This window comes from Rhodamnia argentea, chromosome 5 (assembly GCF_020921035.1).
Source record: "Rhodamnia argentea isolate NSW1041297 chromosome 5, ASM2092103v1, whole genome shotgun sequence".
NCBI classification, from domain to species: domain Eukaryota; kingdom Viridiplantae; phylum Streptophyta; class Magnoliopsida; order Myrtales; family Myrtaceae; genus Rhodamnia; species Rhodamnia argentea.
In genome coordinates this window covers 4,626,133-4,651,943 of record NC_063154.1, presented here as the reverse complement: position 1 = coordinate 4,651,943, position 25,811 = coordinate 4,626,133, and the positions used below count along the sequence as shown (strand labels likewise).

Here is a 25,811-nt window from a genome sequence, read left to right as displayed (position 1 = left end):
AAGCCCTCTCCCAGACCATGCAAGGGTCGCTAGCCCTCGCCGCTGGCTGGCAACCTAGCAAGCCATTATTTAAAAAAAAAAACAAAAAAAAGGAAAAAGGGAAAAAGTAATACAAATTCGAACAATATTAATAAAAATTGTTCGGATCAACGCCGAACGTGCCATCTAAGAGAACTAGCGTCTACATTAGCACTTTTCGATCAAAATTGGCTGAATGAGCTCAATTGGTAAAATATGAAAAAGTTGAGAATTGAATCGGTAAAAGGGTAATAAATTTAGGAATTTTTTGATAATTTTCTCAAATATAAAGAGTGGATGAAGGTAAGAGTAGCTCTCTGCCATTGTGTGTAGTCAACAAATTGTCGACCTTCAGACTAGATTGAACATCACGTCGCAGCGGACACAAATCTCACGATTTGGAGCAATTCAACTTTGTAAGTTATAGCATATTCCGATGAATAAATTGACTGTAAACTCATAAGATATAATCACAAAAATTACTTTTTTTTTCCTTTTTTTTGTACTCTTCTTCAGTTTGGCTTTGCATCTTTGTCATCATAGACAAATACTCTGCCCCATCCTGTTTCGACTCACTACAATTTACACCCTTCGCATTCTCCACTTTAAGTGAAGTGCAGAAGAAGATAAAATGTAAAGAAAAAGAAAAAAGAAGCTTGAAAGTGCGAGTGCTTGTCTGCTCAACACAGTCAGTCTACCCCATTTACGCATTATCTGATCAGATCAGCAAGCCACATGATCTGTTCATCCCCTGCATACTCCCCTGGCAACTAGCAGAATCGCGACAAGTTGGATCCCGAGCTGACGACGAGTCGGGTAGTTTTTTCGAGTAACTTCTTGTTCGGGCTCTTTGGTTTTTCGCGGGGTGGGTAATCACATCTTTAAACTTGGCCAGACCTCAAAGTTCCACAAGAAGACTCGACTCAATGTGGTGTGCGATATTCGTATAAAGAACTCCTCTGGACTATCAACAACTTGAATATGCCTTTTGGAACTTAATCTGCCGTGGACGATGTTGGAAGCATTTAACCGATGATTTAAAATGAATTTGAGTAATTCACAATCTTTTTCAATCTGGGTTCTTCCTAGCAACAGCTTTGCTTTATTACTTTTTCATCTGTGGGCTAAGCTTGCGCAGTTCAAATTAGTATAAGAGTCTGAACATGATCATTACATCTTTTCAATCTGCTGTGACTACTCGAGCAAGATACGGACAAGCTTGGTTCGGATCATGATCAGACGACAACTTTCGAATTATTCAACCTCTAGCCCGTACTGTTTTTTTTTCCTTAAAAGAATTCTTTTTTCCATTTCAGTAATGTGGCTGCAGTTTCCTTACAAAGCAAACTTCCTGTCAGAGCCTGAAGTCCAAGAATCCGAATGTACGTGTAACTTCCTTTCATAGTTACAAAGACAAACAGCATTGTGATTGCAGATGGATGTATGATGATCTGATATTTGTTTCTTGTCCTGTCTGACCATCCTTTGTTTAATACCTTGTAAACAACGATCAGTCTTTCAATACTAAGAATCTCCAACATGATCATGACAAAAATCAGAATCATCTGCTTAGTCCTTGCTATGACGCCTCTGCAATTCTCATTCCTGTCTGTGCCCACACACTCTTCCTCAATCGCAAACCTTATTTATAAACAGCCAACAATGCCACAATGCATTCCACAAACATCTCACCGGACAAGAAAATCTATTCAAAGGAAGTGAAAACGAATACGTGTTAAGTGACAGGACTCCGTGTGCAAAATGGCGGCGGCATTAGCCGGGGATGACCTCGCTCAGACGATGAGCCAGAGGTCGCTCAGCAGCAGCCGCTCGACGAGCCGGAGGATGAGCCTCTCGGCGAGTGGCAAGAGCTGGGCCTCTGCGAGCATTCGCGAGGTGTGGAACACGCAGGGCGATGTGTTCCAGAAGAGCGGAAGGGAGGATGACGAGGAGGAGCTGAAGTGGGCGGCGATCGAGCGGCTGCCAACGTACGACCGGCTGAGGAAGGGGATGCTGAAGCAGGCGTTGGATGATGGGAGAGTTGGGTACGAAGAGGTTGATGTCACCAACCTTGGAACGAATGACAAGCAGCATCTCATGGAGAGCATATTGAAGGTAGTTGAGGAGGACAATGAGAAATTCCTCCTCAGGCTGAGAGAGAGAACTGACAGGTCAGTGAGCACAGCAGCCTTACAATTTCTCCTTTCTCCCTTTCGTATCCTGATCTAGATCAGCACAAAGCAGAAGAGAAAAAAAATTAGCAGACTCACTCTATGACTAAGTATAAAGAATGTTCTCTTTGAAGGCGTTTTCGGTATCCTTGACGGTACCGAGCCGAAGATTTCGAGTTGATTTTCTCATTCTTAGGTTGATTTTGATGTTTATAACAGGGTTGGGATTGACAACCCCAAAATCGAAGTCCGCTTCGAGCATTTATCAGTGGAAGGAGATGCCTATGTTGGCACCCGGGCACTTCCTACTCTGCTGAATTCTTCCTTGAATGCTATAGAGGTATGCTCGTATCATTTCTTTTTTCCCCTACCTTCACTTCTTCACTGATTGGGTAAGGATTAAACTAGTTGTTTCTTGGTGACACTCGATTCATGAATAACTTCCATTTCTCCATCCTCTTTGCCTCCTCTTTTTTCTGCATAATTCTCTGCAACTTTGGCCCCACATTCTAAATTTACGTCGGTTACTGAAAATGTAATGGCTACATTTTAGTGGAGACCTTGTGCTGATATGAAGCTGCACCTTGATGTGATGAACAGGGAGTTCTTAGCATGGTTAAGCTACTCCCATCCAAGAAGAGAGTAGTTAAGATACTGCAAGACATGAGCGGGATCGTAAAACCATCGAGGTATATTCCTCATAATTTAGAAAACTATTCTTTGCCTAAAGGAGAGAGTAGTATGTATGTTTCTGCATTCAATCCCCTGATATGGCAGTATAAATTTATCTTCGAATGCTCATGTAAAGACACTTGACAATGGATGATTTTCATTATGTAAGTCAAGGCTTTTCTCTTCGTTTTTGACCTACAAGTGCTTTCATTATTCAGAATGACATTGCTCCTGGGACCACCTGGATCGGGGAAAACCACCTTACTGCAAGCACTTTCGGCAAAGCCGGACAAGGACCTAAGGGTGTGTTTACAATCGACGATCAATTTGATACTGTTAGCTACCCAGCTAAAGAGAAGTAGATACTATAACAAGCAGAGTTTATACCCCTTTTGCTGTCATTTAACATTCGCATTAGCCTAAGTTCGATTAAGGGTACAGATATTATGTCCAATCTCAATTTGATGCGCAATTTCTTCCCCTCTTGGAGCTTGTTCTTGTACTTGCAACTGTTTACAGTACGTTTCTGAATTTGCTGTTGAATATTTGGTTGCATATGTAGTCAAACTCAGAATCTGAACTTTCTTGATCATACTAACATGTTCAGATATCCGGGAAAATCACTTATTGTGGTCATGAAATGTCGGAATTCGTTCCCCAAAGAACATGCGCTTACATAAGCCAACATGATCTTCACCATGGAGAGATGACGGTGAGAGAGACCCTGGATTTCTCGGGCCGTTGCTTAGGAGTTGGAATGAGATACGAAATGCTTGCCAAGCTGTCGAGAAGAGAGAAGGAAGCGGGAATTAAACCAGATCCCGAGATAGATGCCTTCATGAAAGCCACTGCAGTGGCAGGACAAGAAATGAGTATCGTGACGGATTATGTTCTCAAGGTTTGCACTTGATCTCGTAGTTGCTATCTGACCCTATTCGTTATTTAAAAAATTCATACTCATATGCCGATAAAATCATCAGATTCTGGGATTGGATATCTGTGCGGATATTATGGTGGGTGATGAGATGAGAAGAGGCATATCCGGGGGCCAGAAGAAGCGCGTTACTACCGGTATGCGAAACAGAAACCGGAGTGACTAAATTCTTTTTGTGAAAACTTGGCTCTGGTTTATGCTTGCCATTCTTGACTTAGCTGGGAATAATACATGAGCTTGCAATTGGCAGGGGAAATGCTTGTTGGACCAGCCAAAGCTCTCTTCATGGACGAAATATCAACAGGCCTGGACAGTTCTACTACCTTCCAAATTGTTAGATTCATGAGGCAGATGGTTCACATCATGGATGTCACCATGATAATCTCCCTTCTGCAACCGGCTCCCGAAACATTCGAACTTTTCGATGATGTCATCTTACTTTCAGAAGGACAGATTGTTTACCAGGGCCCAAGAGAAGACGTGCTTGAGTTTTTCGAGAGCATCGGCTTCAGATGCCCAGAGAGGAAAGGCATAGCTGATTTCTTGCAAGAAGTGACTTCCAAGAAAGACCAAGGACAGTATTGGTGCAAAAAGAACGAGCCCTGCAGATTTGTCAGCGTACCGGATTTCGTCAGCCACTTTAGTAACTTCCACATCGGTCAGAAGCTCCATCAAGAGCTCGCGGTTCCTTTTGATAGGATTAAAGCCCATCCGGCTGCACTAGTGAAGGAGAAGTACGGACTCCCGAGTTGGGAACTCTTTAAGGCGTGTTTCGCGAGAGAGTGGCTGCTAATGAAGCGCAGTGCTTTCTTATACATATTCAAGACAGTACAAATCACCATCATGTCGATAATTGCCATGACAGTCTTCATAAGATCGGAAATGAAGCCCGGTACGGTCGAGGGTGGAGGGAAGTACTATGGCGCGCTATTCTTCAGTCTCATTAACGTCATGTTCAATGGGATGGCAGAGCTCGCAATGACCATCTTCAGGCTTCCGGTATTTTTCAAGCAAAGGGATTTCTTGTTTTATCCTGCTTGGGCTTTTGGCTTACCGATTTGGCTTCTTCGGATCCCGATTTCGCTGATGGAATCCATAATATGGATAGTTCTGACATACTACCCCATTGGTTTTGCCCCGTCAGCCAGTAGGTGAGCTGAGTCCTCTCTCCTAGTTTTTATAGCCGACGAGCGATGTTCAAGTCTGAAGTTTCTTGTATCACGTTATGTCAAATGAACCAATCTTTTTACTACAAGAATGTTGATTCAAACTTGTTCACATTTTTTCAGGTTTTTCCGTCAACTACTGGCATTCTTTGGTGTGCATCAGATGGCTCTTGCACTTTTCCGGTTTATCGCTGTGCTTGGGAGGACACAGGTGGTGGCAAATACTCTTGGTACCTTCACATTGCTTCTTGTTTTTGTCCTTGGAGGATTCATCGTCGCCAAAGGTAAGAGACCCGATTTTACCAGAGCCTTCGTCGTCAACATCTCTATGGATTATGAGCTCTAGCTGCTAAAAATGGAATACTATTTCCCTCCTCCTGCAGATGACATACAGCCATGGATGATATGGGGCTATTATGTTTCTCCGATGATGTACGGACAGAATGCCATAGTCATAAATGAATTCCTTGATAAGAGATGGAGCATTGTAAGACATTTTTGGAGTTTATTTAAGTTGGTCTTCTCATCTGTTGGACAATAATGCTTCAATTCACTTCTTATATCACTTAAATTTGTCGTTTTTAGCCCAATACCGACCCGAGAATTTCTGAACCGACGATCGGGAGAGTTCTTCTGAAGTACAGAGGAATGTTTGTCGAGGACCACTGGTATTGGATCTGCATTGGGGCACTCCTTGGCTTTTCTCTCCTTTTCAACGTCTGCTTCATCCTGGCCCTCACTTACTTGAATCGTAAACTCCACTGGGTCCCTAACATTGACTTCGGCTATGCATACATCATTGTGAAACTCTGAAATTTACTGTCAAACTGCAACCGTGCAGCTCTGGGAGATTCCAAATCAATTACTTTGGATGAAGTTGGTGAGAATAAGGATAAGAAGCAGTCTACTTCTAATGGACAGAACAAGATTGTGTCTTCAGAAATGCGTTCAGCATCTACAGCCCCCTTCTTTGAAGGTATGAGAACTCCCATACGTTGTCCTTATTAATAAGCTTAGACTTTTCCTCAATTAGCATTTATTCTAACACCAGTAGGTGTTTTCTTGTGATGCATAGACTATGTGTGCTCAAACTGTCAGGAAGTAACACGTATTGAAGAGATCACTTTTTCTGCACTGACCTCTTTAGCAATTTGCAGGCATAGATATGGCCGTGATGAACACTTCGGACAATGCTAAGTCTGGCGTTAGCGCTCCAGTGCAAATGAATGCTAAAAGCGGAATGGTTTTGCCATTTCAGCCCTTGTTACTGGCATTTAATCATGTGAATTACTATGTGGATATGCCCGCCGTAAGTCTCTTCCTCGTGCCACTGTAGTCATTCTTTTGGCTTCTCTTCATGCAGAAAGATTCATGGAAGTTCAATGTTTGTTCACAAACATAAATAGCTGCTAATAATTGTCTGGACTTATCAGGAAATGAAGAGCCAGGGAATTGAAGAGAGTCGTCTTCAATTGTTAAGGGATGTTAGTGGTGCATTCAGGCCGGGCGTTTTGACAGCACTAGTTGGAGTTAGCGGTGCTGGGAAGACCACTTTGATGGACGTTTTAGCAGGGAGGAAGACCGGCGGCTATATTGAAGGAAGTATTAGTATTTCTGGCTACCCAAAGAACCAAGAAACTTTCGCTCGGGTCAGCGGTTACTGCGAGCAAAACGACATCCATTCACCCAACGTCACCGTGCATGAATCACTGGTGTACTCAGCATGGTTGCGTCTCCCTAAGGATGTGAAGAAGGAAACCCGGCAGGCATGTTTTTCATTCTTGCCATCTGAATTAGCATTGCCTCCTAAGTTCAGTATATGCCCACCTATATGTCAATTCCAAAGCTCCTGAATGATTTTTTTTTATCTATATAGCATTCCAAAACCGTAATTTTCTTTTGTTAAGAGTTGAATGAATTATTTTTCTTACTCCCCGATTAAGTTTCTCTCAACACGTACGCTAACATCCTGCAATGCCTTTTGTTCCCTTCAGCAATTTGTCGAAGACATCATGGAATTGGTTGAGCTGAATCCTCTTAGGAACTCCCTAGTTGGACTGCCAGGAGTAGATGGCCTCTCAACTGAGCAACGAAAGAGACTCACGATTGCCGTGGAACTTGTGGCCAATCCCTCCATCATCTTCATGGATGAGCCAACATCTGGCCTTGATGCTCGAGCCGCTGCCATCGTCATGCGTACCATTAGAAACACGGTTGATACAGGGAGAACTGTTGTTTGCACAATTCACCAACCAAGCATAGACATTTTTGAAGCATTTGATGAGGTACCTCAACAAGATTGATATCATTTGATCTTTTTCTCCCTTTTCTGAGTGGTCTAAGGTTGCTTTGTTCTCTTTCGTATTTGCAGTTGTTCTTGATGAAAAGAGGAGGACAAGTTATTTATGCCGGACCCCTTGGTCAATGCTCGCGCAAGCTCGTGGAGTACTTCGAGGTGGGTCTTGATCTTACTGCAAGAATTGGATTGGAAGCTTCTGATCATTTTGAGCTTGATGTAGCTTTGGTCCCAAAGTCGTACACTAACTGCTCAAATCTGTACATAGCTAAGATCTATATGATTTTTACAGGCTATCCCAGGGGTTCCCAGGATAAAAAATGGTAATAATCCAGCAACATGGATGCTCAACGTCTCTTCTTCAGCTGCCGAAGCTCAACTTGGAGTAGATTTTGCAGAGATTTATGCCAACTCTGAACTTTACAAGTATGTCACTTTAAAAGCAACTGCATGGACCTTTCACTTGCACGTTTTATTGTCCTTAATGACTCTAAGATTGCAAATATTGGGACTATTCACTAGGAACAATCAGGAACTCATCAAACAGTTGAGCTCTCCGGAACCTGGATCCAAAGACCTCTACTTCCCAACTAAGTATTCTCAAAACTTCGTGACGCAATGCAAGGCTTGCTTCTGGAAACAGCACTGGTCCTACTGGAGGAACCCTCAGTATAATGCAATCCGGTTCTTCATGACCACAGTTGTCGGGGTCATGTTCGGACTAATCTTTTGGAAGAAGGGCGACCAAACGTAAGCTCGCAACCTTTTCTCCTTTCCTTTTCCCCGACAGTTTGGGCTCCGACATGTTTGATACGCTTCTAAAGCCAAGGGAATGAATGATACATGAGCCAGTTTGAATAATTCAGATCTCGAGTCAAATGAACTTCTCTTTTCCTTTCCTTTCCATTTATCTCTGCCTTTCCTTTCGGTTAACAGATATAAAGAGCAAGACTTATTGAATCTTTTGGGAGCTATGTACTCAGCCGTTCTTTTTCTGGGTGCCACCAACACTTCGTCAGTTCAGCCGATCGTCACAATAGAGAGAACAGTTTTTTACCGAGAAAGAGCAGCAGGAATGTACTCGGCTTTGCCTTATGCATTTGCGCAGGTATTAACTCGATGGATTGTTAACAAATGAACCGTTGTTCATTCGCGTAATATCGCTTAAAATTTTTCATTGTATTGCAGGTAGCCATAGAGGCAATATACGTGGCTATCCAGACTTTGGTGTACAGTCTCCTCCTTTATTCCATGATCGGATTTCACTGGCGAGTTGACAAGTTCCTGTGGTTCTACTACTACATTCTAATGTGCTTCATCTATTTCACGTTGTACGGAATGATGACTGTTGCCCTCACCCCAAGTCACCAAATTGCGGCAATCGTCATGTCCTTCTTCCTCAGCTTCTGGAACCTGTTCTCTGGATTCCTCATCCCCAGGACGGTATGTATACTCGCAGATCGTAGAAGGATTACTCGTCATTTATGGATATGCTGTATCCGAACATCAACCAAATGCTCCCATTACTAGCATGAAGAAATCAAGAAAAATTGCAGGTGTATATGCATGACATAATCAGCCGGAACAACTTAGAAATACGAATCTGAATAAAACTAAGAGCCTACATTTTCATCATTCTAAGATCGGTCAATAGGGTACATAATGCAGTATCCGACTTCATGCCAACCAATTTCTAACTCAAAATTCATTGAAGTATTCGAGTTTGCTCATAGCTTTTGACAGCTGATGTCTGCTTCATACTTGATCATTGCAGCAAATTCCGATATGGTGGAGGTGGTACTATTGGGCATCGCCAGTGGCCTGGACAATCTATGGACTCGTGACATCTCAAATAGGCAACAAAGAAAATCCAGTCTTTGTTCCTGAACGTGGCAACATGACGGTGAAGGACTACCTCAAGCAGACCAAAGGTTTCGACTATGACTTCCTTGGGGTTGTTGCGGTAGCTCACATTGGTTGGGTTCTGCTCTTCACCTTCGTCTTCGCCTATGGCATCAGATACCTTAACTTCCAAAGGAGATGATGAGAACTATGCCGAAAACGACTCTGTGTTCTCTGCAAAGAAGAAACATCAAAATAAGTGAACTTCTGCGTTAACATGTTATTTCATTCTTATTGAGATTCTTGTTTTATCAACATGTACGCATTTTTTCTCAAGTACGCAAAACTTCCCAGTTGTGTACTTTCTACTTTCTTTTGACAAACATGCTCTTGGCAACTTCTTTGAAGAAAAGTCAACTTAGCACCAAAAATGAGATGCTTCAATTTGTGCCCCTTGCTCCGGATGGTATTTTCAGGAGGGAAAGAAGCAATGTACGGCTGGAAAAAAAGAAAAAGACAGTTCCGGATAAAAGGCGACTTTGATTTGCTTTAGTTCAATTGACGTTATTTGACTCCATGAGAAAAGTTACAGACAATCAAAGAGAGACGGAAAACTGATGCATAACCGTGCACCGGAGTTTGACAGAAAAACATTACTCCTCTTCCCAATCATCCTTTTGCAAGCCTGTCTTAAAAAACGGGATACTGATCGCCAACAGATCAAGATTAAACCATGCTCAAGCGAACTTAGGTTTGATCGGTGGCCACAGCCCGTTAAATATGGATCACATTGCTAATCGTCGAGCATCACATTGATCATTGCATTGCAGTTTTCCTTGAGAAGCTCATCATTGAGCATTGCATGGCACATTTCCCTGAGAGCGCATTGCACACTGGGTCAGAGAACTGATGGAGGGGCGAATCCAGGGAAAGGACATCAGAAGCGACATGTGCACATTGAAGCATAGACCAAATATCCTTCTGGTCATCAACTTGTATACATGCTTATGTTGTAGCATCTACTGCATTGACAGCTTTCCTGGATTGTAGCGAGGAACTTATCATGAATCCACAGATTTCTGCCGGTTTAGTCTTTGTGTCATGACATTATTGGCCATTTCGTCACCTTTTATGTGCTTAAGTTGCTTTGCTGGACTATTCTTGGTAAACTCTTTTCATTCCTTTCAGTTCATCATCAACTGTCAAAACTTACCATTAACAAAATGAATCAGTTTTTTTTCCCTCGCCGGAAATCACTCCCTGGCTCTACATGCTCCTGTCTAAAATTGATCATTAATGCACTGAACAGTATCCTGGAGTATCTGGAGAGGCATGCTTTGCATTGCATTCAGCTGGGTGCACGCCGCGATGCTTTGAACTCATCTCCATAATCTGAGGTAACCGAAGCACACTAGAAAAAGTCTCTCAGATTGTTCCAACCCCTTCTGCAAATTCCAACATCGACAGCTGCTGAAACCATTGCCAAGCACAATTTTGTTTTCGTCATCATCGACATAGTCCATCACTAGTAATTACACAGCAGCCAATTCCCGTAGATTCCACCATATCAACCTCCTTTGCTTGACAACATGCAACCACTCGCCTCATCCACCAACCTATCCAAAAACTGCTGCCTCAATTGGCATTGTCACTTCATCAGTGTGTCTGGATGGTGCCTTCAATCAGATGATCCAGAGACACCTAAACCAGGGGCTTCATCACCACCCCAAATCTATCCACCGCTCGAAGGAGAAGGTTCAAAGTCTCAGAAGGAGAAGATGAGAAGTCTCAAATTATTTCACGGTCAGTGAAGAGGAAAGCAGAACCAAAACGGGTGTTCCCAAAGCAAATATTAAGTAACTGTAGCACAAAAGGATTTACTGAGCCAAATTGTGAGGCACTACAAACATGCTCGACATAAAAAGGCATAGAAGAATCCGACCAAAAAAAAAGGGGCAGAAGAAGACTAAGACCAATAAATTGAATCTTACTTAAGCAGCTAGAGTTTTTTCCTCTTTTTGGCCGAAAGTAGCTAGTGTTGGAAAATGTCTTCTGTATACAATTAATAATCCCATGAATAGGCAAGTTGTAGATCTGTATCAATCCCCTGTAGCTCTCACGTATCAACTATGCTAATTTTTTTCTTCACAATTTTTAGATGGACAAACTCTTCAATGAGCATGCTTGTGGAGTCATTTTTTTGTCTCACAAAATCTGCAGATCACGTTCAGCCAGGTAGAAGTTTCCGGTACTCTGCCAGCAATTTTGGAATATCATCCATACGCAACTGAAAGCAACACAAACCATCAGCCATCAAAAAAGAGAAATGTAATATAATGAAGTGGATGCTGAAAAGACTTAACACTCATAAATTACATGATTTCTCAGAAATAAAGAACAGTTCCGCAAGTAAAAGCCCTACAGTAGACAGCTATGTACACAAACAAAATCAGGAAACTGAGCCATATCTAGCAACTGAAAAAAGCACATGCATACGTGGAACAAATCAAAAACTATTTCAAGTACATTTGAGGACACAAGTTTATACATCACCAACAGATGAATGTTACTGTTATATACACCATGATCGTATTCATTGAATCTGAGAATTGGTTGGCTAATGCTGACCTTCATTTTCTACAGAAATCTATGAAAATCAAAATTGGCATTACTTGCTAGCCCTCTCGCCTAAACCAGACCAACACTCTAATGAAAGAACATATCAAGTCTTTAAAACTTTCACGATTTGATTGGAAGAACAGAAAACACAGAGCTGGAAGGCAAAGCCATGCATTGTTAGTACCTGAATTGCATTCCTCAAATGGTAAAATCGATGTGCCTCCTTCCCCAGCAGGCCAGTCTCAATCGATTGTTCATCAGATCCACTTTTTTCTCTGCAACAGAGACCCAATTGCCAACAAGAAGACCATTACATGGACAAATTAAAGAACATGAGAGGAAAACAAGAATAATTTGACAACCCAAATGAAAAACACGATATCTTCACCATTTGGCCAGTAGTACATTAACCGTTATAATAAACAATCTGGAAAACAATATGACACGCCGATCGGCAGTGGACAGATAATGGATTCATCATGATTTCTGTTATTGTCTAGATTTCCATGTGGGGTGATGGTATTGTGAATGACAAAATCTATTATTACATCAGTGCAAAACACAGTATACTTCATTGGAAAGATAGTCTATGTAATTTCGAGTCACGAAACTGAAAAAATTCAAATCCTCTTGTTGGACACACTCACTCCATTACAGAAACCATCATTCATTTATTCGTCGAACAAGTAAGTGAATTTATCTGATATATGGCAAGACTCATATTGTGAAAATGAAACTAAGCAGGGATTCGGTGAATTACATGAAGGCAAAAGCAAATCTTTGGAGCAACAAAAATGATTCTTAAAGGTCCCATCAGTTCACAAATTTGTTCATAATAAAATATTCAACTCAATTTTCTATGTATGCAAGGAGTACATGTATTGGTTTTTTGGCAAATATAAACTGGTCGATTAAACCGCAAGGACTGTGTATGACATTCCATTTATAGCTGATAATTGAGATAGAGGGCCACTCTTACATATGGTGTGTGATCAAGCGCTGGTAATCATGAAGCAAAGGACCAAGCTCCTTGAGTGGCATGGCCTTGGCATCCACTGTCTTCCAGTGGTCACGAAGAACCCCAGTTGCATCCTTAGCAAATAGGAATAATGTTAATTTTCTATTTCTGCTGGGTGACATGGAATTAAAATGCCAAATGAAATTCTGATGAACCATATGGTGGCTATTGGATATGGAACAAGTTAAACCTTTCCACCACTTGAAATCGTATCTCCAGTGATTCTCGATGCCAGGTCACAAAATTCCCTGTCCTCTGACACATCCACAATTTCACGCCCTGGATTAGATAGCGAAACAGAAATCCCTAATCTCTTCTGCAGCTCTGAAATTGCAGTTTCTTCCTTCTCCCTTTCCTATCAAAGCAAGGCACAACAAACTCTGAACTATATGCATACAATCATAGAATCAAGATATTGAGAACAAAAGTAAATGAAGAGATCGTATCTACGCTGCTAATCGCAAAACTGCAAAATTCTCATCAAGCACCATGACACAAATCATTTTTGGATAAATTCATACCAACAGAACGCAATCAACAATGTGAAGCAGCAGGCCTCAAGATGGAGATAATTTCAGAAGCCATATCAATCTTGCAGAGGAATCCATGTGAGTTCATGACGCCAATACCTCTATTGCTGATAGGACGCTATCATTTGACACTGTGGAACCCTGATCTTCACAAAAATTTCTAGGAGGAGAGACCGTCCGTCGCTTTGCAATGGGATCCCCTGCAGGAGAATTAAAAGGAATTAAACCTTAGCAGTTTGTCCCATTTACAATTTATGTCTCCACTATGATTCCTCAAGTATTAGCAAAAACGTGAAAGCAACTCATGCCAGCTCTACATCATGAGATGCAAGTGAAAGTTTTGCAATATATAAGATTTACTAAATGTTAAATTCTACAAGGATGTAATCTCCAAGATATATTGAAGTCTCTCAACAAATATGATGTCACGATCCTAAGGTTTAAATATCCTAGATGTTTATGTGAGATAATAATTACTCAAAAAATCAATGACGCACCAGGCGACAGAAGGGAAGTTGAAAAAGAAAAACTAAAACGGTGCGTCAGTTCAAAAGACATTATCTCCATAAAGGGCCATAAGGCTTTGCTGCTATCAGATAAGCTCCCCAAGGCCTCATCCCTGGGGGATGAACGGAACAACCATCTTACACCAAGGCTCACCCCATTTGATTAGTGCAAATAGTTAATAGCAATCACATGGCACATTAGGTGGTATGACAACCAAGATTTCTTGGCATATGGCTCGCTGTAACATGTGGAATGCCTTATTAAAATTTAAAACTGACTTGATGAATCAGTTTATCACCTTCTGGAACTAACCACCAGAAATCGCCGAAAGTCACTTTTCCATCGTAACCACCAAATAACAGATGACGTGAGCCAATAGATGCCATAGAATGGTAAGCACGAGCTGGAGGTGGTTCATTGGTAGTAGGCAAGCGCTTCCACTGTGCTGAAACTTCAGTTATGCAAAAGAGAAGTAAAGGAAATTGGTACGCATGAATAACGCAGGAGCAAGATATACAGAGCCTGGGTCGCAATGGATAAGATTTGATTTGAACAACTGTAAAACAAATTACACAAATTTCTGCCATCGTCGTATAAAAAGGTAGAGTTATTAACCTAGTATTTGATGCTAATATTTACAATGTCATCTCAATACTTGCATTCTGTCTTGAAGATGAAAATCTGTTTTCCGCTTGGGCATTGGAAATATCAAGAATAGTTTTACTTGGACCACAGATATACTGGAAAAAAGGAAAGGAAAAAAAGAGCCTGAAGCCATCAAAAGTAACAATCTCTATTTCTTGGAAATAACTGTGACTAGGTTCCTCTAGTTGAAGCATATTCATACCCTTTCTAGAAGTTCAGGATTCAAGTTACAAAAACCCCAGCATTCACTAGACCCATCTTATTTTAATAATACCAGGTATTTCCATCAATCTGACAATTAAGTCAAGACAACAGGAAAGGCCATGTACTTCATTTACACCACAATGTCATGTGGGATGGACCTCTACTTATAGTCTGCAAATACTTAGAAGCCCACACCTCTGTCCAAGATAATACAGTCATTGTAGTAAATATCATAGCGACTCAGCCAGCCACCTGTCCCATGCCCTCCAAACAACAAGAGCTGCAGAAACACAAAATGCACTATCATAAGGAAAGAAATCCAGTAAATTTAAGATGATTATTTTCTGGACCCTAGCCTGTACAAAAATAATGAAAGTGCACTCATTTGCTTGCGGTATGTGCAGGTAGGCGGGTGGAGAGAGAGAGAGAGAGAGAGAGAGAGAGAGAGAGAGAGAGAGAGAGAGATTTTCATCTAAACAGCATGAGCAGCTGACTTTTTATGCCGTTTGGACAAAATTTTACTACCAATCCAATAAGTATGGACAATGGACTGCAAGAACTTTTTTCCGGTGTCGAAAAACTAATAAAAAGAAGCTGACAAAATAACAAGCAACATATTTCAGGGGACGTAGTAAAAAGAAATGGGATTCAGAAAGATGTGATTACATAGAGCCCTCCAGATGTAACAGTGTGACCACAACGAGGTGAAGGAGCTTGACCGGGAAGCTTTAGTTGTGTCCATCCAGGTGTTTCATTCTCTTCCTTCCAACAAGACGTGGTTACAAGTTAGTACACTTTCACGTACAAGCGATCACTTTCAACATAATAAAAAAATATTCAAGGATAGAAACCACTCACTAAAACTAGAGAAAAAAATCTTATAAAGGAAAAATGTGATTTTACAGGTCATTTGCCCTTAATTTCGGCAAATAAAAAGTCAGCCCAAAAGTTTAAGTCCTTACATATTACATCGGGTACCATATATAAGGCGCAACTAAACCTAGAAACAAACACCTTCTTTCACATGCAAACTAGACATGATGAATTGATGTAAGGGGAAGAACTGACACAATAACTACTTGCTGAATACAATATTAAAGAGTGCATGAAGATCCGACACTTGGCTCTAGTACCATGTAGAAGAGTGTCAACCGAAAACCCAAGCTGTTAGGTGAAGGAAGATAAAAAATACATAAAGCCAGACAACACCCCCCTAATAAGCGAGGTGGGACTCTTCAACACCATGAGATCTACTTAAACTAAACTACTTTTGATTTCTCACTTCTTACTATGACAAAAGCTTGCTTAATAGAAGAGTTAGACATAAAAACAACCAAATAGCTTCAGATGTTTGGGTAGTAATCCTCTAACTTCTTTGCAAGTCTTTCAAATTATTTAGCTTCTTGAAAAAGAAGCAAAGCTTGGAAACGACAAATTATTGACTTTCCATTTTAATTTCAAATGGACAGAGACTGTAAGTATCAAGAGTGAATCTCAGATATAGTTAGTTGATCTTAATAACTTGAGAGTCTGAGTAGGTGCCACAATTTTTCAAGAACACAAAATAGATGCAGCACTGTACTTTACTTCTGCCACAATTAGATGCAAGAGCTTCATTGGGGTTAACTGTTCAGATAGCATTCTGAACATTAACAATTTGCCCAACCCTGGCCCGAAAAGAAAAAGGAAAATAAAAAAGAGATACCTCCTCCTTGCCCTTGATGGTGTCTATGTTTTCTATAGTTATTTTCTTGGGGGGTGGGACAAGGAACTGTGATATCCACCAGCATACTCAAGATGGGGATTCCAAAGACAAACAACTAATGCAGTATATAAGTGTGTTACAACTAATACAGAAGTAAAACGAAAAGGCTATGTAGACAGTATATGTTACAAAACAGTATCTAACAACATAGCTTGTTCAATTGCCAAAAATAAACTTATAGTGCACTCATGTAACTGAAAACATAGGGGAAGCAAACTGAACCAACCTCCTTCAATAAGTCCCTTCAGAGCCCACAAGTCACCCATGATTGGCCCACCACCTCCTATCAAAAGCCAAAAAGAACTCAAGTCAGCTAGGATTACCCAAGAAGGTACAGAAATTCACAATGACTACAGACTATGGGACAATTGCCCACCATTTTTTAGGGAACTTTCCCAGAGCCATCTCTAGAGAGAGAGTTCATAACTCCAGGCACTGGGAATTTGGGTGCTGAACTTTGAGATGGCATGACTATAGATACGGTTGTCCATGGTTTCTTTATTGGAATATTCATTATCCTTTCTGCTGTTAACAATTTTCATCGTATTGTGATGGAAAAACCCATCAATCATAATGTGATGGAAAAGCTACAAACTAAACAGAGATGCTAGTGTGCAGCAGATGTTAAATAATCAACTTCCACTTCTACAGGATCCTGGACCTTAATGAGGTTCAAACGACTCTCCTAATTTCTTTTATAGAAGAATTGTCTAACAAATGCATATTACAGATTACCAGACAATGAATACTGCTACATAGACTGGTCATATTAATGGAAGCCATATGTTATTCACCTCTGCCACCATAGACAAGTAAGCGCTTCTCAACCATGGTAGCTGTATGGCCACATCGAGGAGGCGGTAAAGATCCAGAAATTGATAGTTCCACCCACTCAAGTGATACTGTTCAGGAACAACGCCTAATATGAGCATTTAGCTGCGTTGAAAATTAGTAGGATACACAGATTGAATATTCAGAAATTCACAAAGCCCACTGAGAGATTACTTGTGTCCAATAAATACACATCTGATAACCACTTTTTACCATCCCAGCCACCAAACCTGCAAATAATAAAAGAATATTTGATCATTAAATGCAATGATGGATGAAATATCTCCAGCTTTTGGAGTGATTTTTGTTTTTCCTGACACTCACATAACTATTTTCTGGTTTCCAATAGCTGAAGCTGCGGCAAAATCCCGCGCAGAAGGCAAGTCACCAAAGCCAGTGAGCTCTGACCATTGCCATATATCTGCAGAAGGTAGAGGTTCAATTCAATGAATGCACCCTATAATGACTAATCATGACCATTAATCATACAAATCAACGCACATTGTACTCCCAACATATCATGAAGTACTACAAAAAGAGGCTTACCGGTATCGAGGACCCAAAAGTCACCCAATCTGAAAAATCCATGCCATCATCAACGACGTGAGTATAGGATACTGCATTTGATCAAACTCTAAGCAATTGTAAGATAAACAAGTTGCGAAGCACACCTCTTGCTACCGGAACGACCGCCGAACACAAACATATGACAATCAATCGCAACAGCAACATGAAATGCTCTGGGGCAGGGACCCACCTGCCCATCAGACCCACTCCCAGTGCACTCCGGCTGAAACCACAATCTGTTCTCTATGACAAAACACCACCACCAACATCATGGAAACACCAATCGAGGCAACTCTCAAAGTTGAACGACCGACACACGAATTATCATCTTCCAATTCGAATTAGAGGGTGAACACGGAGATGGAGGTTACCGATGTCGTAGACATATATGTCGTTGAGGAATTTCTTGTCGATGAAGCCGCCGAAGAAGATCACCTTTGACTTGCCGATGTTGACCGCAGTGTGCCCGCTGCGAGGTTGAGGAAGAGAACCAGCAAAATCAGCGGGAGAAGCTCGAACCCAGCAATGCATTTTGGGGATGATGATGGCTATGGTAGTTCTTGATCGTCCAGCTTTCGAAAAATTAGTACTTGCTCGAGTCGAGCTCCAACACAAGTGCTTCTTTCAGAGAAGACCTGCGCAGCTGAGGACACTCGGACCAAAATAAGGGAAAATTTCAATTAAGCCCCAATGTGCCCTCAATTTTTCAGAATAAAGACCTAAACTTGACTTTACTTTAAATAAGAATTTAAAGTATTCTTATTATTTCAAAAAAAAGCCTAAATAAGGGTATTTCCAAACTGGAACGAGAACCGGCCCGGAACCGCTTGTTCCACCTTTTCATGAAACCGGAACCGGCGATTCGGCCGAACCTGCCATGTCTACGATAAATTTACCGTAAATTATATGTTTTACCACGAAAAATTTCAAACTAATATAGTTATGACAAATTTTCCATAAACTATATTTTAGCCATCAAAATCCCTAAATCGATACACTTGAGATATATTTACCCTTAGTTAAGTTTTTTGACTACGAAAAATCTCAAACTAATACATCTATGACAAATTTAACTCCATTTAATTGGAGTGATGCCACAAAAAATTACAAATTGATACACTTGTGACAAACGGAAGGTAAAAATCCTAAATCGGTACATCCGTCAATTGCGACGTGCCATACAAGTTAACACTTTAACAATTATATTTAACAAAAACTAACGGATAGTAAATTTATTGCGGATGTACCGTTTTGGGATAAATTTGTCACAAGTGTACCGGTTTGAAATTTTTTGTGATTAAAAAAATAGTTTGGGGTAAATTTGTCACTAATGTATCGGTTTGAAATTTTTCGTGATATTAACCCTTGTTTTAAATAAGGGTCTAATCAAGGGCATTTTTGTCATTTTCGTTTTAAACCAACTAACCCGGACAAAAAAAAAAGAAATGGAAAAAAGAAAAAAATTAAAACATAAAATGTCCCTTCTTTAAAATAAAGAGGGCACCAAATAGGGCATTCGGCCCTTATCCGAAATAATGTTCACTTCAAGCCCTTATTTGAGAAAATGAGAATACTTTGAGCCTTATTTGAAATTTTTTTAGTTAGATGATAATCTCTGCCTAGGGAACAAACAGAATATATTTAAGAAGCATCATAAATTAGGTGTTCGAATTGAATTTCCAATCAAGCCGATAAATATTTTTGAATTTCTCACAAAAACTAAAATGAAAACTCAGTTCAAATTTTAGGAAATTTATGTTTAGATTTTATTAATAATGGAAGTATTAAATTTTATGTAAAAGTATATGATTCAAGCTTTAAAATAGAGAAAAGTCCGTAAAAGTTACTCCTTGCATCATTTTTCTTTTTTCAAATTTCGAGCACGTTGAATAAAACTTATCTTGCCCATATATTTCCCCCAGAAATATTTATTGTGTTAATAATAAAAAGTTGAGAATTTTGAATAGAAAAGTACACTTACATCTATTAATAACAACTATTTTTTTTCTCTTAGAACACAATAAGCTGCTAATGATGCTCCTATGTCAAATGGTCCGATTTGAGCTCTTTAATCATATCAAGGCCATAATCATAACTTACTTACTAAAACTCCTACGCAACATAAACAAAATCTCTTGAAGGGGCCCATCTTAATCATTTTGATTGTCCTATAAGAATTGAAACGTTTGTCTCGATGCATTTAGTAATAGATAATGAAATATGAAAATGAAAGTACGTTTTAATGTCATGAAAACTTTTTTCGTACGATTGACCACAAAAAAAAAAAAAAACACCTCTAATCCTTGTTCCGAGACTTTAGATAGAAGATAAAGTTTTTTAATGCTTCTTTAATATGATAATTAAAGTTCACATCAGGTCGTAAAATTATTATATTAGTCACTCGGTTTGAATTTTTAATTTCTTGAATTCATTGCCGTCTTTTATTTTTGCAATTTATCTATATTTTCAAATTATCAACTCTCTCGTTCGAATTAAAAATTTATATATTTCAATAAAGCTATGCTACTATCAGGGGGAAAAAAAAGAAACTTCCTAGAAATAAATAATTATTATCCTTATCTAAAAGGGCAAAAAAAAACAAAAAGAAAGGGAAAAGAAAAAAAAACGAGAATGACTAGACTCAATCGCATCATCATCGCTGCCTTTGGCCCAGATCTCCGCTGGTCTCCACAAAGAAGCTTCCTGCTGTGTTCTTCGTTCCCAAACGGGCCAATGAATCGATTACACGCCCCTTAATAAAACCAAAAACAGTGTTTCAAACTTGCAAGTGCAGTGAAAGTCTTCCTCTTTAATCTTTCATTGATTTCCGTGAAGGCCCTCCATTTCATCGTCCTGCTTTCCCACCTCTCTCCGCCCACTCCATTGCTTTTCGTGCGAATCGATCTAGTGATGATAAAAAAGTCTACTGTTGCGTCAGAGCCGTTCTTGGGTCATCATCGCTGAAGGTAATGAACTCGTCACTTCATCCTTTGGGCAGGATTTTTTTTTTTTTTTCCTCATTTCTTGATGCTGGGACTGACCTTATCGGGTAGTTCTCAGAAGCATGTCTGAGAGCTAAAGAACTGGAATTTGAAGCGGTTTCGGTTCTCTTGATGGTACAGGAGCTGAGTTCGAGGTCGAAGTGTTTGTGGGGTTGGGGGTTTTTCAGCTGTCGATGCAGAATCTTGATCAAGACAAGGGAGATCAGAGGTAAAGAACCCATTTGGGTCTTACTGGTTCTTGCTGTTTCAGTGATAGTCTCCGATGTCTCCATGTTTATAGTACTGTCTTTTGCTAGCTCGTGACCATGAGTACTGCTCTAGTGATCTGGGTGGTTTCCTCCTATATATTTAGAAAGTGGATCTCTGTTGATATCTAAAGACCCTTTACATATAGTGTCCTGGAATTCCTTAAGAAATCGGATCTTTACAACAAATCTTGAACAATAGGAGTCTGTCTAGTGGAGCTGAAGTTCTCATATTTGTTATCACTCACTCTGCTGCACCCTGAACGAGGCGATTGTATTAATTAAGATGTATTTCCTTCCAATTGAGTAAATTTGAGTGATGGCTGGATATTGAGTGCCATTTTCTGTCTTAAAAAGGAAGTGATAGTTGGTAGTTCTTTGACTTTTCATTTTAGAGTAGGCTCCAGGCAGTGTGATCTGGACACGGCATTTTTTGGGCTGAACTGTTTACTTGATTGGACTGGGAGCATAAAAAATGCGACTGATTAAGTTCATTCATGGTCTAAGTGGTGGCATAAAATAGTTTGTTGCTTTGCCTTGCCCTCACAAATTGGGAATGTCCTAATTGCTTCGTCATTCAAACTTAATTCTTTAATCTATAGTGGGGAAGGGGAGAAGGGAAGAAAGAGGATGATTATCAGCAGGAATTATCCATAGCCTGAAATGGAAGATTTTGGGGAAAATGAGGACAACCATCTAGAGGCATATGTCTTAGAATTTGAGAGGATGATTGGTACATTTGTAAAGTTTTGATCTTTCAAATTCCATGCTCTCTAGAGGAAAAGGTACCGAGACAACTGAATATGTTGATACTGTTCACTTTCAAATTCGTGTTTTGTGACAATAAAACGAAGAAAGAAGCTTTCCTTGTATTGAACTCTATGACATCAAGTATTCTGTGAGACCGTGGCAACTTGATACTTCATGTAATTTTTTGCTCTAATTATTGATTACAAATTTCTTTTTAATCAGGATAAGTTCTGATATGGAAGATTCAAATGCGATGACCATTGAGTTCCTTCGGGCACGATTACTGTCTGAAAGATCAGTCTCTAAAACTGCAAGGCAAAGAGCTGACGAATTGGCAAAACGGGTATGATTCTCCCTGGTGCAGTCTGCCTAGTTTTTTCTTTTCCTACAACTTCTCTCTCTCTCTCTCTCATCCCTGGGTCCCTTCAAATGAAATTAGGTAGCGGAGCTGGAGGAGCAATTGAGGATTGTGGCTCTGCAAAGGAAGAAGGCTGAGAAGGCTACAGCTGATGTTCTTGCTATATTGGAGAGTCATGGCGTTAGTGATGTTTCTGAGTCATATTACTCAAGTTCGGATCAGGAAGCGACACCACGTAAACTGAAAGTCTGTAATGGTTCAAGCAAAGGAGGAGAGAGCTCTGTTAGTTCAAAACAACTAGGGAATGAATCAGAGGAATTTTCAGGTACGGAGTTTGATTCGACAGCGTCTGGTGGAAACTTGTCCTGGAAAGGCCGAAAGGATGCCTCACGATCTCTTGGGAAATATAAGGATACTTCTATAAGAAGGCGAACCAGTCTTGGAACAATGTCCTCATCTTCAAAACATCGCCCAGGGAAATCATGCCGCCAAATAAGACATAAGGATCAAAGGTTTGTGAGCTTCCTTTTCCTTTTTGATAATCCCGAGTTAGTAGTGAGACCTTGTGCGTGCGCGTGTGAGTGTGTATGCGTTTGTGTGTTGCGTGTCATACTTCATGAGTCATTCATTGACATCCTTGTGCGAGCATAGTATTCTATTGTCTAACCTGGATAGTCAGACAGGTCATAGGTTCAGAGATTTGTATCCAAGAGGAAGAATAATTGTATAGGCCATCATTCTAGTCCAGCAAAGTTCATTTCATTATACTCAGCACCTGCAAGACTAGAGTGGGCAATCGAGATTATCCGGCATGTTTTGGCAGATTTTGCTCTTAAGTCACCCAAATCTCTGAGTCACTTGAATGGTCTGCAAAACCCAGCACATGCATGACATGATACTTTCTTTGCACTGCTGCTTGAAAGAATTAAGGTCTTCATGGAAAATTGATATATCAGCTTTCTTTTGTTGCAGACTAGAATCCTCTGAGGTGATGAATGGGTCTGCTAAAGTTGATGCTCAAGAAAATGACGATGCCAAATCTTCCGAGACGTGCCAGGATTTATCTGAAACAGGGTGTGAGGTCTTTAGAGACGACCCTGAATTGCACTTAGAAAAAGAAGTGAGCGACAGGCCAGTTTCGGGACGGGTAGAAAATGAAGGAAATGTAGTAGTCAGTGGTATCCTTGAGAACAATGACGACAGAGGAGAGAGAGACATGGAAAGGGCACTAGAACATCAAGCGCAACTGATTGGCCAATATGAAGCAATGGAAAAGGCACAAAGAGATTGGGAAGAGAAGTTCAGAGAGAATAATAGCAGTACACCGGTATGCTTTCTCTGGAACCTGCTTTTAGAGAACTGAGAACATGCACTTCTCTCCTCTCTAATTTACATGAAATTATAAAAATTAGAAAAGTGAAAGAGTCTTCATTGCCATGCAAAAGAAAATAAGAAAGTGGGAAGTAACTATTGCATTCTATTTCTACTTTGAAGGTTCTATAGCATGAGGTCGTGCACATTGGTTTCCCAGGCTTATAAATAATGCCAGACTCTTTATTTTATATTTAACCCATGCAATTAACATACTTCTCTGCCGGTCATCATCTATAGGATTCGTGTGATCCTGGTAACCACTCAGATATTACTGAGGAGAGGGATGAAATAAAGCACCAGGCTCCGTATGCTCCACTTGGAGTTGCAATGGAAACCGTCGAATCTAAACTTGGAGCTGAGGATGCTTCTACCGATAACAAATTGTTGGGAACTCAACCAGAAAGCTTCCATCAAGGTCTGCAGCCCGGAGTGGAATCCGCAGAAAGTCAGAAATATTCTATCCCAGTTGATAAGCCCCCCAATCAAGAACATATGTCTTCAACGTCAAGTAGAAAAGGTAAACAAGAGAACCTGGCAAGCAACTATTCACCGGGACAAAACCACCATAATATGGGTTATGGTGATTCTCAAGGGAAGCAGTCAGCACATGGTTTTTCGCCTTCTGCTAGTGACACGTCTCATAAAGTCGAAGCTCTCAGAAACCAAGCTGAACACTATGCCTTAGTTCCACGTGGAGCGGCCGGTGCACATGGTGTCCTTGATTCGCTCAAACAGGCTAAATTACTGCTGCAAAACAAAATGACGAGAATGCCAGTTTCAGATTGCGGACCTCTTCAAATAACTAGTAAACCGCCTGTCTACAAAACTGATATTGGGGACAAGATGGATATTCCCGGTGAATGTCCCGGCCTTTTCAGAGTTCCAACAGATTTTTCACTTGATGCTGCAAAAGCGAATTTGCTGGGTTCAGGTTCTCGGTTGGGTTTAGCAGGTACTTACCCAGAAACTGGAGTTGTGCTGTCTACTAACAATCGATCTTTGAGCAGTCGCTACTTGGAAAGCAGGCCAAGTTTTTTTGGAGATGATAGATATATCTCCAGCCCATTCACAGAGGGTGGGTCAAGAATGATTTTCCCTAGACCATCATTCGACCCTTACTTGGACCACCGTGTTCCCAGTTCCTACGCAACGTATCCTCCTTATAGTTTTCATCCAGAAACGATTTCGGGAATGCCTTCGAGTGAAGGGTTTCCGCGAACTCTTTCGGGTTCAACTGGTTCGACTTCTCACCCAGATCCATTTTTGCTTCATGGTGGTCCTAGCCAACCTTATATGTATAGATAGCTTGTCATGCGTAGCAGAAAAGGAATTCCTCTAGTTTATTCTAGTTTAGCTTGTTAACTGTGGTTCCGAGAGTTCATATATTGTATGCTTGCTTCTTGTGAATGTGTTTGACCGTGAAACTAGAAAGAGTCTGCGAGAACAGATATATAGGAGCAAGTGCTGTCGAGCGTTTGATGATGTTGTTTATCTGCTATGTTTCTTTTGGAACCCATCTGACGTCATATTGATACTCCGAATGGTTCGTTTCATGCTTACGAGCCATTGGTACTTCGGATGGGTTGCGGCTTTGGTGTTAGCCAATCGGGGTATCCTTGTGGAACGTTCTTTCATTTTTTAGTCATGTTGGCAGCTTCTTATGTCGTGTTTCCATGCGGGAGGTCGCTATGAAACATCATGCGCAATCCACGATCACAAGGTCAGCTGTGAATCGCGGCCAAGATCACGCATTGTTTAAGCATGCTTGATGGGTGAAGAGAAACCAGAAAGGATGCATATACAAACGATGGAAGCAATAGGAACCGAGTCAAAAAGAGTAAAAGAGTTGGTTTTTGGCTGAGGAGGAGAGGAGTTGCTCTGATGGAAAGACCGGATCAAATGACTCAAGACCACCAAGCTACTCAGACGAAAAGCCCAACATCTCAGAATCTCTGTGTCTTCGACACGCGCAGGCATTGGACCATCCCCAACGGACGCTCAAAACTATCGGTCGTTGATTAAAGAAACACACTCAACTGTCAGTCCACGCGATTGTGATCCCAGGAAAGGTCAACGAGCTTCCCCTTCCAAATTCCCCTCTTACAAATTCCTAAATTTAGTCCTTTCAATAGTTTGTGTTGGCCAAACCCAAAGAATAGTCGCCTTTCGCGTTACAACCCTCCGATTTTGTTGCGCTTAAAATTATGTCAAATTCGATGGAGTAATCATGAACAAATGAAAAGTTCATGAATCATATTGCGCATTGAGTTAAAGTTTAAATATCACACTGAACAAAT

The 25,811-nt window shown here is 40.6% G+C and overlaps 4 protein-coding genes across 6 annotated transcripts in view; 2 read left to right on the top strand and 2 right to left on the bottom strand.

Annotated features, from left to right (window-relative positions):
- The window catches only part of LOC115749848, a 469,397-nt gene that overhangs the window by 240,727 nt on the left and 202,859 nt on the right, over window positions 1-25,811 (bottom strand). The window lies entirely within an intron of this gene.
- On the top strand, window positions 1,436-9,323 carry LOC115750031 (pleiotropic drug resistance protein 2-like). Its single transcript, XM_030687162.2, has 20 exons — window positions 1,436-2,189; window positions 2,409-2,529; window positions 2,790-2,878; window positions 3,080-3,164; window positions 3,469-3,759; window positions 3,842-3,932; window positions 4,046-4,946; window positions 5,085-5,245; window positions 5,345-5,448; window positions 5,547-5,712; window positions 5,803-5,937; window positions 6,119-6,270; window positions 6,395-6,727; window positions 6,956-7,246; window positions 7,333-7,416; window positions 7,550-7,683; window positions 7,780-8,007; window positions 8,194-8,365; window positions 8,446-8,700; window positions 9,032-9,323. The coding sequence occupies exons 1-20, from the start codon at window positions 1,780-1,782 to the stop codon at window positions 9,299-9,301; spliced, it is 4,473 nt and encodes a 1,490-aa protein (XP_030543022.1). The 5' UTR covers window positions 1,436-1,779; the 3' UTR covers window positions 9,302-9,323.
- LOC115750053 (protein GLUTELIN PRECURSOR ACCUMULATION 3) lies at window positions 11,115-18,435 on the bottom strand. Its single transcript, XM_030687214.2, has 15 exons — window positions 18,157-18,435; window positions 17,890-18,028; window positions 17,765-17,793; window positions 17,543-17,639; window positions 17,393-17,448; window positions 17,182-17,289; window positions 16,614-16,670; window positions 15,289-15,380; window positions 14,818-14,902; window positions 14,072-14,224; window positions 13,366-13,466; window positions 12,927-13,091; window positions 12,698-12,810; window positions 11,903-11,993; window positions 11,115-11,386 (listed from the first exon to the last, which is right to left on the bottom strand). The coding sequence occupies exons 1-15, from the start codon at window positions 18,314-18,316 to the stop codon at window positions 11,327-11,329; spliced, it is 1,506 nt and encodes a 501-aa protein (XP_030543074.1). The 5' UTR covers window positions 18,317-18,435; the 3' UTR covers window positions 11,115-11,326.
- On the top strand, window positions 20,515-24,876 carry LOC115750038. Of its 3 annotated transcripts, none has more exons than XM_030687193.2 (6): window positions 20,515-20,751; window positions 20,846-20,995; window positions 22,005-22,125; window positions 22,222-22,652; window positions 23,113-23,467; window positions 23,752-24,876. In XM_030687193.2, exons 2-6 carry the CDS (start codon window positions 20,961-20,963, stop codon window positions 24,817-24,819), a joined length of 2,010 nt encoding a protein of 669 aa, XP_030543053.1. In that variant the 5' UTR covers window positions 20,515-20,751; window positions 20,846-20,960; the 3' UTR covers window positions 24,820-24,876. The 3 variants fall into 3 exon arrangements, with proteins under 3 accessions (XP_030543053.1, XP_030543042.1, XP_030543034.1); XM_030687182.2 differs by having other exon boundaries at window positions 20,839-20,995; XM_030687174.2 differs by having other exon boundaries at window positions 20,516-20,751; window positions 20,908-20,995.